This window comes from Vigna umbellata, chromosome 10 (assembly GCF_029865625.1).
Source record: "Vigna umbellata cultivar VRB3 chromosome 10, Vumbellata_1.0, whole genome shotgun sequence".
In the NCBI taxonomy this organism is placed as follows: domain Eukaryota; kingdom Viridiplantae; phylum Streptophyta; class Magnoliopsida; order Fabales; family Fabaceae; genus Vigna; species Vigna umbellata.
The window spans coordinates 14,036,799-14,053,952 of NC_142174.1; the positions used below are offsets into that span (position 1 = coordinate 14,036,799).

The window sequence follows — 17,154 nt, forward strand, 5'->3', positions numbered from 1 at the left end:
TAAAAAGTAAAATAAATAAAAGTACAAGTAAAATAGATAAAAGTAAAAGTAAAAAGGGTAAGATTGAAATTTACAAAAAATTGAAGAAGAGTAGGAAGAAGATGGAGTGGTGAAAGAAGTAACACTCTCTCTAGATAGATTTGGCGCAATACTATCACAATTTTTAGACTATTTCTTCTTGTACCTCTTACATTTCTCTCTCTATTCTCATATTTTTTTTAATTCCTAAAACTGTCTATTGCATTTCAAAAAATTCTACAACACACTTCTTTTCCTTCGTAAATTTCGAAATTTATTAAAAGAAAAATTTCAACAAATTTCAACAAATTTTAAAATTTATTAAAACTTTTGAAAAATATTTTAATAATTTAAAAATTTATTGAAGTTTTTGAAAAAAAAATTAACGAACTTTAAAATCCGATAAAATATTTTTTCTTTCATGAATTTTAAAATCTATTGAATTTTATTTTTAATCGATTTTAAAATTTGTTAAAAAGATTTTCAAAAATTTTAATAAATTTTAAAATTTGTTTAAAAATATTATTTTTTAAAATGTGAAAATATATTATAAAATTGTGAAATGATTCAGGAAAAAATATGGGGTGGTGCAGAAAAAATACTCCAATTTCTAACACACGGCTGAATTTATTTGAACTGCAGAGTTTGTAATCTCATCCATCCTTTCTGTGAAGTGTCTTTGTTCTTTACAAGAAACTTTGAAATCAAATTGAAAGCTTCATTCCAGAAGAACGTGGAAAACCATTCAATTTGACTGCGATTTTTCTGTCAATTTTCCACGTGGCAAAAGCCTATTGCATGCACTCTCTCCAGCGTTAGATATTATTCTTACATTCTCACCAACATTTCATAAACCTACACACCTTTTAGGACTTGAATTCTCTCGAGTTGAAATTTCAAAATGTCAGCATCTTAGATCATGTGATGCACCACGACTATTCTAATACCTTTTGAATAAATTTCTTCGAAAATATTACAAAATCAAATAAAAAAAAGTATATAACTCATATAAGCTAAACCAGATTATACTAATACAACTATATAATATTAATACATATTATAAGTCTGATTTAAATGTTAAAGTTCCTTTTTAACTATTAACACCAGTTTAACAAAATCAAAAGTATAAAAAAATTATAATTATACTAAAAAGATGAGAAGACTAAGAAAATAAAGACAGTAAAAATAAATATGTGTCACTAAATGTATAAGTTCTTGTAAAAACAAGTATTTTATAAAAATTCATCTCCTCATAAAACTAAAGATGCAATTGTTTTACTTTAAAAAAATAGCTTAAGTTTAATAGAAAAGAAAATATAAGCTTATAGTATCAAGATTGATATGAAGAAAATAAATCATAAAAGGTAAGTAAATGTATTTATTTTAAATAAATAAAAAATTAATATTAAATTACGGGATAAGAAGAAAAATAATATATAACTTTTCAAATAAATAATAATTATATTATTTAATTAAGCTATGTGTAAAAGTATCATTATATATATTTGAAATATTTTATCAACTTACTTATACTTATTAATATCTTTTATCCTCAATTTTAAATTAATAAAAACGGGAAATTAAAACGATTACAAATATTTTTCCAAAAATTAAAAATATATATGTTTAGACTAAATTATATTTAAAATATAGTACTACTATTTTACTCAGTTCGTGAACAACTCTTTAACATACTTTATATATATTGAATTTATAGAATAAGCATGATTTTGTAAATTTGAAAAATAAAATTAATAACAAGTAACATATATGCCAAAAAAAGTGTCGCTCATATTTTAATATTACTTTTTTGACTTGCAATATACCCATATATATTTATAAGATGTTTTGATTCTTATGTGATATAGTTAAAGAGCAGTGATACTTGACCCAAGGAAAATGACTAATACGTGAAATAATAATATTTTAATTATAATTATATTATTTTTTAATTTAACATTATAAGTAGTCTCAAATGAATGTTTTTTTTAATCTTTCTCAAACTAATTTTTTCGATAAGGAAGAAAACCTTAATTCTATTGAAATATAATTTGATTTTGTATGTTGCGCCTAAAAAGATAAAACTCAAATAATATTATAGAAAAAAGTGTTTCATTTTGAATTTTTAATTTTCTAAAAGATCCTTAATTAATAAATAATTTAAAAATTTATTTTTTTATTATGTGGATTTCTGTGCACAACATTAACTCCACCTTCGTTTTCCTCTAATCAACAAACATGCATTTAAGCTGTACCTGACATCTCTTCACTTCCATGTCCTTACACCTCTACACTCTGCCACCTCATTTCATCTTTATAAAAAAACTATACATTCCCTGCACTTTGCAGCTCATTTCATCTTAATTAGATATAAAATGCTGATTATATATATCTTTTATTATTTCATAATTATATTTAAATTTTTATTATTTTATAATTATATTTAAATTTATGTATAATTTTTATGATTATTTATACAAAAATTTAATAGAATCAGTTAACTTAATCTTTATAAAAAAATCTTTTTACGGTTTTTAAAAGATTTATATAAACATATATTTTTTTTCTTAATTGATTTTTATTCTTTTAATAATTTGCTTAATTAGTTTTTATTCTTTTAATTTAAAAGAAATAAATATGAAACAAATATTAAAACAGAATATTTCAAATCATTCAAACAGAAAATTTAATATTTTAGAAAAAAAATACCAAAATATAAAAAAATAAAAATCTTTAAAACAATTGAAAAAAAAAATTTAATGAATTTAACTAATTCCTTAATATATTATTTGAAATAAATAACTATACGTTCTATAAAATTTATTATTTCACTAAAAATAAATAAATTTAATTCAAATTTTTATAAATAAATAAATTATTAAAATATAACAATTTAATTAAAATAAAATTCAGAAATAGGATAATCAAAAATTTAAAATAAATTATTAATTAATTAATATAATTAATTAATTAATTAAAACCATCAAATATAATTAATAAATTTAAAAACAATAAAATGAAAAAAAACACCTATCTACATCGCATGTCAAATTCCGATTAGGGTTGAATCAAATATGGACATCCATTTAGCCCCGGCTCTCCATAGTCGATCCACAACACTGTAAACCCACTCTTCTATCATCTTTCATCGTGTTATAAAAAATGTCTCAACACACCAACGCGAGTGGCTGCAGGGAGAACTGAGTGGGTGGTTGCAAACGACGCGGGTGGCTGCAAGAGAGAAAACCAACTTCTAACATGATGCTCACAGAAATGAAATGAGAGAGAGAAAATAACTCTATTCAGGCACGGCTACAAAAGGAATCTTTGACCACTTTAATTTTTTTAAATATTCATTTTATTTAATTACGGGGTAAGTTAGGTATTTTGAAAAAATTTGGAGGTGGAAGACCAAGGACTTGGAGGTGCAGGTGAACCCTTTCTAGAAAATTCTATCCAGCAAAGGTGCATTTTAGCCTAAATAGCATTCTAGAAAATCCTAGAGAATTCTAGAATAATCTACAAAAATATCTAAAGATGCTTAGAAAATCCTATCTAAAAGGATTCTAGAATAATCTACAAAAATATCTAAAGATAGTTAGAAAATCTTATCTAAAAGAATTCTAGAATAATCTACAAAAATATCTAAAGATGCTTAGAAAATCCTATCAAGAAGGATTCTAGAATAATCTACAAAAATATCTAAAAATGTTTAGAAAATCCTATCTAGAAGGATTCTAGAATAATCTACAAAAGTATCTAAAGATGTCTAAGAAATCCTATCTAGAAAGATTCTAGAATAATCTACAAAAATATCTAAAGATGTCTGAGAAATCCTATCTAAAAAGATTCTAGAATAATCTACAAAAATATCTAAAGATGTTTATTTATAATATTTATTTTAGAAAATTCTAAAAAATAAATTATAAATGAATGTTGTGGTGGTAAGATTCTAAGGGTAAGAAAGTGCTATTAATATAAATAAGAGATGATTACATCGTTTATAAACCAGCAGAAAAATTTTAGAAGCATTTGATACAATAAGTCTTTCCTTTTTTTTTCAATTTCTTTCAATTTCTTTCAACTCCCAATCTTTAAACACTTCATTCAAGCCTTTAAAGTTTCTTCCAAATGTGTGAAAACTGAAAGTAGTGGTATTGTGCTTTTATTCTGCCGAATGCTATTTGTTTACCTTTCTGAGTTGGAATAGTATTGCAGCCATGGAGATAAGACTGACGTGAGGGATTGAAATTTTGAAAAGTATACTGAAAAGAGTGTATAAAGACTTGGAATGGCCGCAAGATTTGTATCGAATTAACCGATTCTTCGAAATTTGTTCAACATGGAATACAACCTTATCAACCTCCTTTACCTTTTCATTTTTGTCATCACTTTGAAACTGTTGTTTTTCAGAAGGTTGAAAAACCCACCACCGTCTCCACCGTCTCTTCCAATAATCGGCAACCTATATCAGCTGAAAAAACAGCCAGTGCACCGCGCCTTGCATGGCCTCTCACAGAAATACGGTCCTATCCTCTCTCTCCGGTTCGGATCTCAACCCATCCTCGTCGTTTCATCAGCATCTGCGGCGGAAGAATGTTTCACAAAAAACGACATCGTTTTCGCGAATCGTTTTCACTCTTCCACTTCCAAGTATCTTGGCTTCAACAACACCATTATCACGGCATCATCGTACGGCGACCACTGGCGCAACTTGCGTCGTATCAGCTCTCTAGAAATCCTCTCTAATCACCGTCTTAACTCGTTTTTGGGAGTACGAAAGGACGAGACTATGAAGTTGCTTCGAAAGATGGTTAGAATCTCTGGTAAAGAAGAATCAGCGAAAGTAGAGCTGAGACCCATGTTTGCAGAACTCACGTTCAACATAGTCATCAGAATGGTGTGTGGAAAACGTTACTACGGTGAGGAACACGACGGCACCACCGCTGAGGAGGCTAAGAAGTTCAGAGAGCTCATGGATGAGATATCGCAATTTGGGTTGGGGTCCAACCTCGGAGATTTTGTGCCACTTTTCAGAATTTTTCGGAGTAACAAAAAGTTACGAAAGGTTGGAGAGAAGCTAGATGCGTTCTTCCAAGGACTCATTGATGAACATCGGAATAAGAAGGAAAGTTCAAATACCATGATCGACCATTTGCTTTCTTCGCAGAAGTCACAACCTGACTATTACACTGACCAGATCATCAAGGGACTTATTATGGTAAGTTGTTAATTTACTTTGTACCATGTTATGTTGATTCATTTTTCTGGAACATGATTGTAGTAATGTTGTTTTTTAATTTGGTAGGCATTTTATGTGGCTGGAACAGAGACTTCCGCTGTAGCATTAGAGTGGGCAATGTCTAATCTGTTGAACAACCCAGAGATATTGGAGAAATTAAGAATTGAAATCGACATGGAAGTTGGAGGAGAGCGTTTTATGGAGGAAGCAGACGTTACTAAATTACCATACCTTCAGAATGTTATATCTGAGACTCTACGATTACATCCACCACTGCCCATGTTTTTGCCCCATCTATCCTCTGAAGATTGCAATGTGGGAGGTTATGACGTACCACGTAACACTATGTTAATGGTGAATGCGTGGGCCATACATAGGGACCCGAAGCTTTGGACTGACCCGACAAGCTTCAAGCCCGAAAGGTTTCAGAATGACCCAGTGGCTGCACACAAATTAATGCCTTTTGGGTTGGGAAGGAGGGCATGTCCTGGTGTTGGCATGGCCCAAAGAACTATGGGCTTGACTTTGGGCCTATTGATTCAATGCTTTGAGTGGAAAAGAGTTGGTGAGGAAGAAATTGACCTCACCGAAGGACGAGGAACTATTGTGGCCAAGGCAATTCCATTGGAGGCTCGATGCAAAGCACGTCCAATAGTTAGGAAGATTTTCTAAATTTGTCTAAATTTAAGTTGTTGTGGATGTTCAAATTATCTACCATGTTGAATTAGTAGCCTTCTAACATATTTTTCTTTTCTAAATACCATTTGGTAGTCCACCCTGTAATAAGATTTCTGGTGTTTTGATTAATCGCAGTTTCACTTTTAATATAGTGCACCTTTGACACCACATTCCTTTTCCCTTCATAGTTATAAAAAGTGTTGAAATATTGAAAGGAGCTATAATATTATTGCGACTTTTCACAAAACATTACCTTAAGGACAAGTATTTCTAGAAACCTGTGAAAAGATCCAATGTATTTAATAACGAAATTACTTCTAAAAGTGATTTGGGTGTATAAAAAAATATTTTTCTGGATTTTTTTTCTTATTCTGATGGCCCTGTTTGTTTACTTTTCTGAGTTAGAATATTATTCAACCATGCAAATTTGAATAAGACTATTGTGAGGTATTGATAGCTTGAAAAGTGCACCGAAAAGAGTGTATAAAGAATAGGGATAACGATAACATCTGTATCGAATTCACTCTTCCGTCGAACTTTGCTAAACATGGAAGACAATCTTGTCAACATGTTTTTCTTTTTCATTTTTGTCATCTCTTTGAAACTGTTGTTCTTCAGAAAAGGGTTGAAAAACTCAGCACCATCTCCACCTTGTCTTCCTCTGATAGGTAACCTCCACATGGTCAAACACCCAATTCATCGCACCTTCCACACCCTCTCACAAAAATACGGTCCTATCTTCGCTCTTCGCTTTGGGTATCAACCCGTTCTTGTAGTTTCATCCGCATCTGCAGCGGAAGAATGTTTCACCAAAAATGATATCATCTTTGCAAATCGTTTCAACTCTACAAAGACCAAATATCTCGCCTTTAACAACACCCTCATCACAGTCTCGTCTTACGGCGATCACTGGCGCAACCTACGCCGCATCAGCACCTTGGAGATCCTCTCCAATCACCGCCTTAATTCCTTTCTGGGAATTCGAAAGGACGAGACCATCAGGCTGCTACAAAAACTTGCTGATGCTTCTAATAAAGACGATTTCACGAAAGTGGAACTAAGACCACTGTTTGCAGACCTAACGTTCAACACCGTGATGAGAATGGTGTGTGGAAAACGTTATTACGGCGTGGAAGAACACGATGAGACCAAAGCCGAAGAGGCTAGGAAATTCAGAGAGGTTATGGATGAATTGACGCAGTTCGGATTGGGATCCAACCTCGGCGATTTTGTGCCTTTTTTCAGATTGTTCAATTTTAGCGGTGACAAAAAGTTACGAAAGTTCGGGGAGAAGCTAGACGCGCTTTTTCAAGGTCTGATAGATGAGCATCGGAAGAAGAAAGAAAGTTCGGACACCATGCTAGACCATCTACTCTCCTCGCAGCAGTCACAGCCTGAGTATTACACTGATCAAATCATCAAGGGTCTTATTATGGTGAGTCGTTGATTTCCACATCTCACGTATACTTCATTTTAACACAGTTCACGACTCATTTCTGCATATTTTATGGGTTTTGCAGGCGTTAATTGTGGCTGGAACAGAGACTTCTGCTGCAGCATTGGAGTGGGCAATGTCCCGTTTGGCAAACCATCCAGAGGTGTTGGAAAAAGCAAGGACTGAATTGGAAAAGCACGTTGGAGAAGCGCGTTTGGTGGAGGAAACGGATATTCCCAAATTACATTACCTTCAGAATATAGTATCAGAAACTCTGCGGTTGAATCCACCGGTCCCTATGTTAATACCTCATTTATCCTCGGAAGACTGCACCGTGGGAGGTTATGACGTGCCACGTAATACCGTGTTAATGGTGAATGCGTGGGCCATACACAGAGACCCGGAGTTGTGGGCTGACCCAACGAGTTTTAAGCCCGAGAGGTTTGAAAATGGGCCAGTGAATGGTCACAAGCTGATCCCGTTTGGGATGGGAAGAAGGGCGTGTCCTGGCGCAGCCATGGCCCAAAAAACTTTGGGCTTAACTTTAAGCTCATTGATTCAATGCTTTGAATGGAAGAGAATTGGCGAAGAAGAAGTTGAGCTGAGTGAAGGAGAAGGAAATATAGTGCGGAAGGCCATTCCTTTGGAGCTGCAATGCAAGCCTCGTCAAATCCTCACAAACAATTTCTTATTTTCACTTAAATCCCTTTAAATTACTTTAAACCTGATCAGTTATCTCGTCTTTATTTTTTATATTAGTGTATAAATAAAAAACTCTTTTGTATTGCTACTATGAGAAATGTATAAAGAAAAAGTAAATTAAGGGAGGAGGAAGATAAGATTTGGCTGGGTACGAAATATGGTATTGAAGATATAATGAAATATATTGACATGTGATCGTTTACGTAATCTTATCTATAATTATCTTAAAAATATATATAATCTTCTTTAAAGATTAAAATATATATATATACGTATTAGGTAAATATTTTTCCAAAAAATTATATGAATCTGTTGTAGCATAAGAGGATAACAATTCTCCGTATTATTTCTCATTATATAGTTTTTAACATGTTAGTATTTATGACTCCTTGAAACAATATAATTAATTATGATTAAAATAACTTACCAATGTACTTGAAACATCAAAATGGTTGTCGACCAACAACCCCTCCATATATTGATGCTTACATTTTATACTTAGGGAAGAAAAAATAGACACTTATATTTATGAATTCAATTTGTAAGGAATAATAAATAAATATATTTAAAGATATCTAAAGGTAATGGAATACAGTTTTTAATTATTCACTTGTTCATAGAGTGGGTAATGTTATATAGTATTTAACTTGATATTACTTGTTAATAGTCGTTAGTAAATTTTATTTTAGTATTTTTAATAAAATTTAATGATAAATAATACATTTTTTATATAAAATATTAATCATTGAAAAATTGTTTAACATTTGATTTTATATATTTATATTTTTATTTAAATATATGAAATTAAATTTATTTTTTAAAATTAAATTTTTAAATTTATATTTGATATATGTAAATTTATTTAATAGATGAAATTATCATTATTATTATTTTAATGTATAATTTTATTTTAGTTTTATTTTAAAATTGTTTATTATCTGAATATATATTTTAATAATTTAATTTAAAATCGCGGATAGCTTTAAAAATAGTTGGACGTAATTCAGCGAATTTTATTTTCATGACCGTGGGTGATTGCCATTTATATCTTGCTTACCTTTCCATTAAGGATCGTGATATTCCAACAACAAAATTTTAACACATTTTTAACAACGCCAGGTGTCAGTAGTGTATTGATCCAATTTTTTTTCTTTTATTTCTGAAATTGTGACATCGAAATTGATGAGAGCTTCAGAAAATTTGGAATTCCAAAGATACCCCTTGCCCTATTTCACTAGAAATCACCGTTCTCTTTCTTCCTTCTCGTTCATCATCTTCGTTCTAGCTCTCTCTTTTGGTTTTCGTTCTCCCTCTTCCTTGTGGTTGTCGCTCTTCCTTGTCGTTCTCGTTCTACGTTTTTGGTACATCTCTTCGTTTTGGTCAATGTCGTCCTCTTTGTTGAGTATATTGTGCAAAATGGCAAGTTCCGGTAACCATGGTCCTTCGACGAGCAAGGTAAATGCATTCTTCCTTCATTTTGTACATTGCGTTTTCGGTTTGGATTTTGGGTTTTCCTTGTTAAATTTTTTGTTGTTTTTGTTTTACGGCTTTTATGTTTTGGTTATTTTGTTTGTTGTTGATGCAGTTGAGGGTTAGTCACTCCTTTTTAACAAAGTATATTTCTACTTTGAATGAGCATTTGATAGAGGAGCACCGGTCACTGATTCCGGAGATGGTGGACAAAGTGTTTTATGTGAAGAACCGTCCATGAACATTGGATTTTTTTTCCCCGGGAGGCATGTCCACCAATCCACCTCCAATGAAGACTTACGTGAGGATAGGGTCACGAAGGCGTTACAAAAGTAGAGTGCTTAGGATTCCTTACACTCGATTTCTTAGAATAAAATATGATTGATATTTGTATAGATTTCTTAAGAGAAAGTAATACAAAATTGTACATAGATGAACAAATGTTTGTAATTTGGAATATATTTTGTTCAATGTTAAGAGAAAGTAATACAAAATTGTACATATTATTAATGTTAATTGAATTTCCTTTGTTATTGTCATTGTGAAATATGGTTTTGTTTGAATTGTTAATGAATAAAGTGGTCACTTTGATTAGTACTGATATATTTGATGGAGGAATGAAACAATGCTTGTGACATGATGAAGTTAGGTGAAGTCCTGGAACTTTTGCACCAAAAAACACAGTTGTAATCGATTACAACTCATTGGTAAACGATTACACGAACAAATTCCAGGATTTGTACAGAAACTTGTACTGGAGGAGTCAGTTGTGGTAACGTAGGTGACCATAGTCAAAATTTTTAATTTTTTGGCATCAATCAACTTGTTTTCACTTGATTTTAGTGTTTGAGTGTGAGTATAGGCTGGAAAGTCATGTTTGGGCACCCCATGATTGAGGAAATGAACGATATTTATGAGATGAACAACTTAGATAAAGTCTTGAAACTTCTGCACCAAAAAATACACTTGTAATCGTTTACAGATGCTTGGTAAACGATTACACGAACAAAATCCAGGATTTGTACAGAAACTTGTACTGGAGGAGTTAGTTGTGGTAACGTAGGTGACCATAGTCAAAATTTTTAATTTTTTGCCATAAATCAATTGGTTTTCACTTGATTTTAGTGTTTGAGTGTGAGTATAGGCTGGAAAGTCATATTTGGGCACCCCATGATTGAGGAAATGAACAATGTTTATGAGATGAACAACTTAAATGAAGTCTTGAAACTTCTGCACCAAAAAATACACTTGTAATCGTTTACAGATGCTTGGTAAACGATTACACGAACAAAATCCAGGATTTGTACAGAAACTTGTACTGGAGGAGTCAGTTGTGGTAACGTAGGTGACCATAGTCAAAATTTTTAATTTTTTGGCATAAATCAACTGGTGTTCACTTGATTTTAGTGTTTGAGTGTGAGTATAGGCTGGAAAGTCATGTTTGGACACCCTATGATTGAGGAAATGAACAATGTTTATGAGATGAACAACTTAGATGAAGTCTTGAAACTTCTGCACCAAAAAACACACTTGTAATCGTTTACAGATGCTTGGTAAACGATTAAACGAACAAAATCTAGGATTTGTACAGAAACTTGTACTAGAGGAGTCAGTTGTGGTAACGTAGGTGACCATAGTCAAAATTTTTAATTTTTTGGCATAAATCAACTGGTTTTCACTTGATTTTAGTGTTCGAGTGTGATTATAGGCTGGAAAGTCATGTTTGGGCACCCCATGATTGAGGAAATGAACAATGTTTATGAGATGAACAACTTAGATGAAGTCTTGAAACTTCTGCACCAAAAAATACACTTGTAATCGTTTACAGATGCTTGGTAAACGATTACACGAACAAAATCCAGGATTTGTACAGAAACTTGTACTGGAGGAGTTAGTTGTGGTAACCTAGGTGACCATAGTCAAAATTTTTAATTTTTTGGCATAAATCAACTGGTTTTCACTTGATTTTAGTGTTCGAGTGTGAGTATAGGTTCGAAAGTCATGTTTGGGCACCCAGTATTCACAAAAGTAATAATGTTTTATAGTCGATTTTTTTGTTCAAATGTCATGTTTTGGCACCCCATGATGAGGAAAGAAACAATGTTTATGAGATGAGCAACTTGGGTGAGATATCATGCTGTCAACTTTGACCTTTGCTAGCTATTTTAGTGATAACTTTTCCCACCGACCTCCAAATGATGTGATTCTTTTTTTTATGAGAAACTAGACTCAAAAATCTTTCCAATGACTACTAATTTGTAATTGTTGGACATCTGAGTTGGTACAGTTTATTCTTTCAAGTTAGCGTTTCATATATTCTTGCCAACTCTGACCTTTGTTTGTTCTTTTGCTCATAACTTTCTTCACCGAACTCCAAATGAGTTGATTCTTATTTTGTTGGAATCTAGACTCAAAGACCTTTCAAATTATGCCTTGGAAATCAAGTTTACACCTTTTTTGACACTGTAATCGATTACAAGGACACTGTAAACGATTACACGAAAAAAAATCTGGTTTTGTACAAAAACTTGTGCTGTAGGAGCTAGTTGTGGGCACACATGTAGCCAAAGACATTTTACGTTATTTTTCCATATTTCTTCAGTTGATGAGAGTTATTTTTAGTGTTTAAGTGTGAGTAGAGGGAGGAAACTAGGGTTTGGGCAGTCCATGGTGAAGGAAAGACCCAATGTTGGTGTCAAGACCAAGTTGGTTCAAGTGCTGAAACAAGTGCAGGCCATTTTGTGTCTTGTAATCGATTACAAGAGCCTTGTAAACGGTTACACGAACAAAAGTCTAGTTTTGTACAAAAACTTGTGCTGCAGGAGCCACCTGTGCGCACATAAGTAGCCAAAGGCAATTTGAGTTAGATAACATGCTGTCAACTTTGACCTTTGCTGGCTATTTTAATGATAACTTTTCTCACCGACCTCCAAATGATGTGATTCTTTTTTTATTAGAAACTAGACTCAAAAAGCTTTCCAATGACTACTAATTTGTAATTTTTGGACATCTGAGTTGGTACAGTTTATTCTTTCAAGTTAGCGTTTCATATGTTCTTGCCAACTCTGACTTTTGCTTGTTCTTTTGCTCATAACTTTCTCCACCGAACTCCAAATGAGTTGATTCTTGTTTTGTTGGAATCTATACTCAAAGACCTTTCAAATTATGTCATGGTAATCAAGTTTAGTTCTTTTTTGCCATTGTAATCGATTACAAGGATCCTGTAAACGATTACCACAGTGTTTTTTCTGCAGATTAGCTCTGCACTTGTCGAACTTGGTCCCCTAAGTAAGAATTGTTGGAACAATCGGTACCGTTATAGAGTCGCGCAGCGGAATAAAATATTCGGAAAGCGTGTTACGGTCACAAATCAAGTTTAATGGTCCGTTTTAGAAAAACAATTTTCTTAGAGAAAATTTATCAAACAGTTGATATGCGTAAAAGATAAAGAGTGTAGGGAATAGAAAATCACACAAGCAATTTTTATCCTGGTTCGATTCAAAAGAATCTACGTCCAGTCGTTAATCACTATAAATAGTGATTAACCTTTTTCACTAAAAAGTTATTTAACAGATTACAAGAAATAGTGAATAAAGCAGATAAATAAACCTTCCTTCGACGAACGAACCGGAAGAAGAACACTCTGCCAACTCGAAGAGAACCGCTCCGACTATCGACAAACGAAACACGAGCTTCTCCTATTCACGAGACCAGGCAGAGCACCTTGCTAACTCGAAGAGAGCTTGCTCCGACTATCGACACACGACACGCGAGCCTCTCTTGTTCACGAGACCAAGCAAGGGAACTTGAACTATAGCTTCTGAGAACTTCCTCTGACAAACAGTATTCTGCAAGAGCTTCTGTTCAACAACGTTACCTTCTGATTTCTCCAAATCAAAATATATAGCCAAGTACACTGAATGCCAAAGGACAGCTCCCAACTGCCATGAATAATCGATTATTGTAAGTGATAATCGATTATTCAAGTCCGTTACAGGTTTTCAAAGATGTGATAATCGATTATATGAAGTGATAATCGATTATTCAAGTATGACTTGTGATAATCGATTATTGCTTAATCATAATCGATTATTGCAGGTTAAAAATGCAAGTTTTACAAGGTTTACAAGAATTTCCTACTACATTTAATTTCTACAACTTGCTTTTAACTAATTCTAATATCTTCTTCAACTAAAACTTCTTGTAGCATCATCAAAACAAATTTCTTCAAGATTTACCAATACTCCTTATTGGTAACAATCTCCCCCTTTTTGATGATGATAAAAAATTCAAATTTTAAAAGCAAGTTTGGCTTACCTGCGAAACATACAAGCTAACAAACAACAATAAGGTTAGCAATACCTCTAATAATTTATACTTCTCCCCTTGTATTATTCTTCTCCCCCTTTTTGATCAGAAGCAAAAAGATCGGATGTTAAAGGCTCCCCCTAAATATGATCTCCCCCTCAATTAATCAAAAGATGCATTTCAAAACATAAATAAAATTGAAATTTCATAACATGAAAGAGCATAATACCTCATATATCTTCCCCTGAATGTAATAATTTCCTTTTAGAAACAGACTCCAAAAAAAATAAAAAAAATATAAAAAAAGTTTTTTTTTTTTTTTTTTTACGCTGTGACTTAAGATAATCGATTATTACTTTAAATAATCGATTATGTGCGAGCCAAATTGTCAAAATCCAAATTTTTGAGGACGAGATAATCGATTATTACCCTTGATAATCGATTATTTACGTTAATTTCTGAAAAACACAAATTTGGGCCAAATTTTCAACTTAAGACACATCTAACATTCACAAATTATTTCAAAGCTCTTAAAAAATACCAGGATACCATAGAGTCTTCTTTTCGTTTTGAAAAATTAACCTGCAAAGCAAAACAATAGAGTTTTGGTCCCCATAATCTCATTTGGGTCCTTTGAGGTTAGAGACAATTTACTTTATAACAGGAATCCAAGCATATTTTCCATTTGGAACATCAAAATGTTTAATTCTACATTTGTTAGAAGTGTGTCCCTTTTTCATACAATAAAAGCATGTGACAACATTTGGATTTATATAAGACACAGTTCCTTTTTCAACCCATACCCTATGGATTCTTTTAATTTGGTTCTTACTTTTAAAAACACTTTTGTTTTTATAAACCTTTCTAACAGTTATAGGCATTTCAACATTATTATTTCCAGTTGGAACTTCAAGAAGATTTTCAAGAATATCAATATCAAGCATATGATTCTTACATGAAAGACATTCAACAGGATGTTCAACATTTGAAGACTCTTTCATTTCCAAGTTGCAAATTTTATTTCTCAAACTTACTTCCTCATCTAATGCCTTCTCATATTTAATTCGCAATTCTTTAAATTCCTTTTTCAAATTTTTATGAGCAACATTCAATTTTTCAGATTCATCAAGCAATTCAAGAAAAGCTTTTTGCAAATCAAATTCACTAGATTCAGAATTAGAACAACTTACTTGGCTTGCAGTGTCATCAACATTAGCTGTCAAACATAAGTTTACTTCTTCAACTGAATCACTTGAACTAGAGGTGGTTGATGCATTATCCTCCGACGCAATGTGAACCTTTTTCTTCTTGTGAATTTTCTTTTCTTTTCTTTCTTTACTTCTTTTGTTGCTTGAACAATAAGCTTTCACATGGCCTCTTTCACCACATCCATAACATTTGAAACTTGAAGAGGAACCTTGATAGTCCTTCTTTTCCTTCAAGATTTTGCTTTCAGATAATTTATCATTGGCCATCAAGCATAGATTTTCTTGCTCATTAGAATCGCTTGAGCTTGAGGAGTTTGATGTAGAGCATGAATTCGAACAAGTCAACTTAGCCACATTCGATACTTCATCATGAGTGACTTTTAAAAATTCCCACATTTCCTGAGCACTTTCATAAACAGAAACTTTGAAAAAATCATCAATGGTTAGTGCAGAAAAAATTATATTCTGAGCCTTAATATCAAATTGGGCTCTTCTATTTTCCTCAACAGTCCAGTTAAAGTATGGTTTTTCTACTTCTACACCATCAATAGTTCTTTTTGGAATATAGGGACCATTTAGTACAGCTTCCCAGATGCCTCTGTCAACAGACCCCATAAAAATTTCCATTCTGACTTTCCAAAAAGCATAGTTATCACCAGTAAACAATGGAGGTCTGTTAATGGAAGCACCCTCAGCATATACATGGTTTTGATTGTGACCAGCCATTTTCACAAATTTTGAAAAACTATCAAAGCAAGCTCTGATACCAATTGTTGGAACAATCGGTACCGTTATAGAGTCGCGCAGCGGAATAAAATATTCGGAAAGTGTGTTACGGTCACAAATCAAGTTTAATGGTCCGTTTTAGAAAAACAATTTTCTTAGAGAAAATTTATCAAACAGTTGATATGCGTAAAAGATAAAGAGTGTAGGGAATAGAAAATCACACAAGCAATTTTTATCCTGGTTCGATTCAAAAGAATCTACGTCCAGTCGTTAATCACTATAAATAGTGATTAACCTTTTTCACTAAAAAGTTATTTAACAGATTACAAGAAATAGTGAATAAAGCAGATAAATAAACCTTCCTTCGACGAACGAACCGGAAGAAGAACACTCTGCCAACTCGAAGAGAACCGCTCCGACTATCGACAAACGAAACACGAGCTTCTCCTATTCACGAGACCAGGCAGAGCACCTTGCTAACTCGAAGAGAGCTTGCTCCGACTATCGACACACGACACGCGAGCCTCTCTTGTTCACGAGACCAAGCAAGGGAACTTGAACTATAGCTTCTGAGAACTTCCTCTGACAAACAGTATTCTGCAAGAGCTTCTGTTCAACAACGTTACCTTCTGATTTCTCCAAATCAAAATATATAGCCAAGTACACTGAATGCCAAAGGACAGCTCCCAACTGCCATGAATAATCGATTATTGTAAGTGATAATCGATTATTCAAGTCCGTTACAGGTTTTCAAAGATGTGATAATCGATTATATGAAGTGATAATCGATTATTCAAGTATGACTTGTGATAATCGATTATTGCTTAATCATAATCGATTATTGCAGGTTAAAAATGCAAGTTTTACAAGGTTTACAAGAATTTCCTACTACATTTAATTTCTACAACTTGCTTTTAACTAATTCTAATATCTTCTTCAACTAAAACTTCTTGTAGCATCATCAAAACAAATTTCTTCAAGATTTACCAATACTCCTTATTAGTAACAAGAATGGCTTCTTCTCCACTTCTTGGGGTCACCTCCCATCACTTACCACTCTCTACCACCACTGAAACACCAATACCAAGTCAATACAAGTGGACTTGTGCCTGAAAGTAACAATTTTTGCCAATGATCACCCATGACACCACAGCTGACTACTTCAGTTCAACTTTCTGTACAAAACAGTGATTTCTCTCGTGTAATCGTTTACCAGACCACTATAAACTATTGCCACAGTGTTTTTTCTGTAGATTAGCCATGCACTTCTCCAACTGGTCCCTTCAGTAAGAATGACTTCTTCCCCACTTCTTGGGGTCACCTCCCATCACCTACCACCCTCTACCACCAGTCAAACACCAACACCA

The 17,154-nt window shown here is 32.9% G+C and overlaps 2 protein-coding genes across 2 annotated transcripts; both read left to right on the forward strand.

Moving 5' to 3' along the window:
- Positions 1–4,023: 4,023 nt before the first annotated feature.
- Positions 4,024–6,106, forward strand: LOC124819859 (cytochrome P450 81E8-like). Its single transcript, XM_047291451.2, has 2 exons — positions 4,024–5,239; positions 5,327–6,106. The coding sequence occupies exons 1-2, from the start codon at positions 4,361–4,363 to the stop codon at positions 5,930–5,932; spliced, it is 1,485 nt and encodes a 494-aa protein (XP_047147407.2). The 5' UTR covers positions 4,024–4,360; the 3' UTR covers positions 5,933–6,106.
- Positions 6,107–6,406: 300 nt separating this feature from the next.
- On the forward strand, positions 6,407–8,282 carry LOC124819860 (cytochrome P450 81E8-like). Its single transcript, XM_047291452.2, has 2 exons — positions 6,407–7,373; positions 7,459–8,282. Exons 1-2 carry the CDS (start codon positions 6,486–6,488, stop codon positions 8,083–8,085), a joined length of 1,515 nt encoding a protein of 504 aa, XP_047147408.1. The 5' UTR covers positions 6,407–6,485; the 3' UTR covers positions 8,086–8,282.
- The last annotated feature ends 8,872 nt before the right edge of the window (positions 8,283–17,154 follow it).

Coding starts and splice junctions, on each gene's coding strand:
- LOC124819859 (XM_047291451.2), top strand. CDS start 4,361: ATGGAATACAACCTTATCAACCTCCTTTACCTTTTCATTTTTGTCATC. Junction 5,240..5,326: donor TCATCAAGGGACTTATTATG/GTAAGTTGTTAA, acceptor TTAATTTGGTAG/GCATTTTATGTGGCTGGAAC.
- LOC124819860 (XM_047291452.2), top strand. CDS start 6,486: ATGGAAGACAATCTTGTCAACATGTTTTTCTTTTTCATTTTTGTCATC. Junction 7,374..7,458: donor TCATCAAGGGTCTTATTATG/GTGAGTCGTTGA, acceptor TGGGTTTTGCAG/GCGTTAATTGTGGCTGGAAC.